The sequence below is a fragment of the Chrysochloris asiatica genome, unplaced genomic scaffold (assembly GCF_000296735.1).
Source record: "Chrysochloris asiatica unplaced genomic scaffold, ChrAsi1.0 scaffold00192, whole genome shotgun sequence".
Classification (NCBI taxonomy): Eukaryota; Metazoa; Chordata; class Mammalia; order Afrosoricida; family Chrysochloridae; genus Chrysochloris; species Chrysochloris asiatica.
The window spans coordinates 202,019-203,744 of NW_006408710.1; the positions used below are offsets into that span (position 1 = coordinate 202,019).

Here is a 1,726-nt window from a genome sequence, read left to right on the forward strand (position 1 = left end):
AAAAAAAAAAAATTAGAAAACCGAGCTTCCCATTTGGAATGTTATGGATTTCAAAGGTAGAAGATTGTTTTCTGTGGTTAAATGACATTGAGTCAGTTCTGACTCCTACTGACCCAGTAAAGAGTTTCCTAGAAGTGGTTAGTGGGTTTAAACCACTGACCTAATGATTAGCAGTTCAGTGCTTTTCCTACAGCACAACATCAGGACTCCAAGATGTATGATATTGCTGCTGTTAATTTAGTCCGACTCATAGTGATCTTGTATAGGGCCTTCTGAGGTTTGTGAATCTTTGTGGTAACAGAAAACTTCATACATCTTCTGCAGAGTGGCTGGTGGACTTAAATAGTGGACCTTTTAGTTTGCAGTTCAGTGTTTATCTTACATAGCCTCCATGCTCCCAAGACATAAGATAGCTTCCTGAAATTAGTTTTAGCTCATCATATTTCCTAATTCTAAAAATATTTTTTATATAGTTTCCCTTTCTTTTTTGATGAAACAGACTTTATCCAACAGTTCTTAATCACAGCATGATACACAATTGTCAATGGCATAGCCATAAAATGTGTATTGCATGATGCACAATCTTGTACTGGATTTTACGTTGAATGTAGCTAGCCAGATATAGTCTTGCTGCAAGACAGAAAATATAAAGCCAACATGTGAGTTCTAAGTATGTCTGTATATATATATTATGTTTTAGTTTTGTTTTTTTCCAAATAATTTCAGATCTGGTATTTGACATATATGAAGGTCAGATCACTGCTCTCCTTGGTCACAGTGGAGCTGGGAAAACCACATTGTTAAACATACTCAGTGGACTGTCGGTTCCAACATCAGGTGAGGGGATAATGGCCCAAAGACAAGTACATGGTCAAATGAATCAAGTTAATTTACATTTTGTTAACTATTAATCATCCGCAGGTATATAAGAACAAAGTTTGAAGAATTTTTTAAACTTATTCTTTGATAAGATTCTGTCCTACTTATTTTGGAAGTTGTTGCTTGTGATTTAATTAATTCATGACAAATAGCTGTTACATACAATAAGACTGACAGAGACCAGCTATGTATGAAAAGAGATGCTTGCAAATGGACGTTTCATTCTAGGGAAATAGTGCGGAATATGGAAAAATCGTGTTTGTGTACATGTGTTGTTTGCTCTCTTGTGATAAATAAAAAGATGCACAGTTGTTTCTCTGAAGGCTATAGAAGAATACTGAACAAATCGCATGAAATACACAGAATCCTACAGACACAGACCTTGGGAAAAAGAAACTTTTAAGCTAAACATCTACCATCTGTTTCCTCAAAGTGAGCAAAGTCCTTGGGAAAACAAAAAGGGACATTTTTAAGCAATGTATGACGTTGGTTTTCAAGGGTACAGTTAATAACCAGAGACAGACATCTTAAAGTGTTGTCCAGCCTTATGGGTGTGTGTGCATGTGTGTGTTCATTTTAGCGCAGCTTTCTGCCTCTTGGGTTACTAACCAGCATTCCAGCTAGAAGAGATATCATTGTCATCATTATCTTGAAGTTTTTAATTCATCAGTTGTGTAGTCATTGTAGGACAATCTGTTTAGACAAATCTGATGACTGACTTACACTAGTTTCTGTTTTTAAATATCTTGATGGAAGCATGCTATGTTGTCCTGATGCTACCTCTCCCCTCTGCTCATAGGTTCTGTCTCCATCTACAACCACGCTCTCTCAGAAATGACTGACTTGG

General features: G+C 36.4%; 1 protein-coding gene across 1 annotated transcript in view; it reads left to right on the forward strand.

The window, feature by feature from the left end:
* Positions 1–1,726, forward strand: part of ABCA9 (ATP-binding cassette, sub-family A (ABC1), member 9) — a 146,321-nt gene that overhangs the window by 26,653 nt on the left and 117,942 nt on the right. The window contains 1 exon segment of the mRNA XM_006878387.1: positions 727–863. Coding sequence (XP_006878449.1) covers positions 727–863 — 137 coding nt within the window.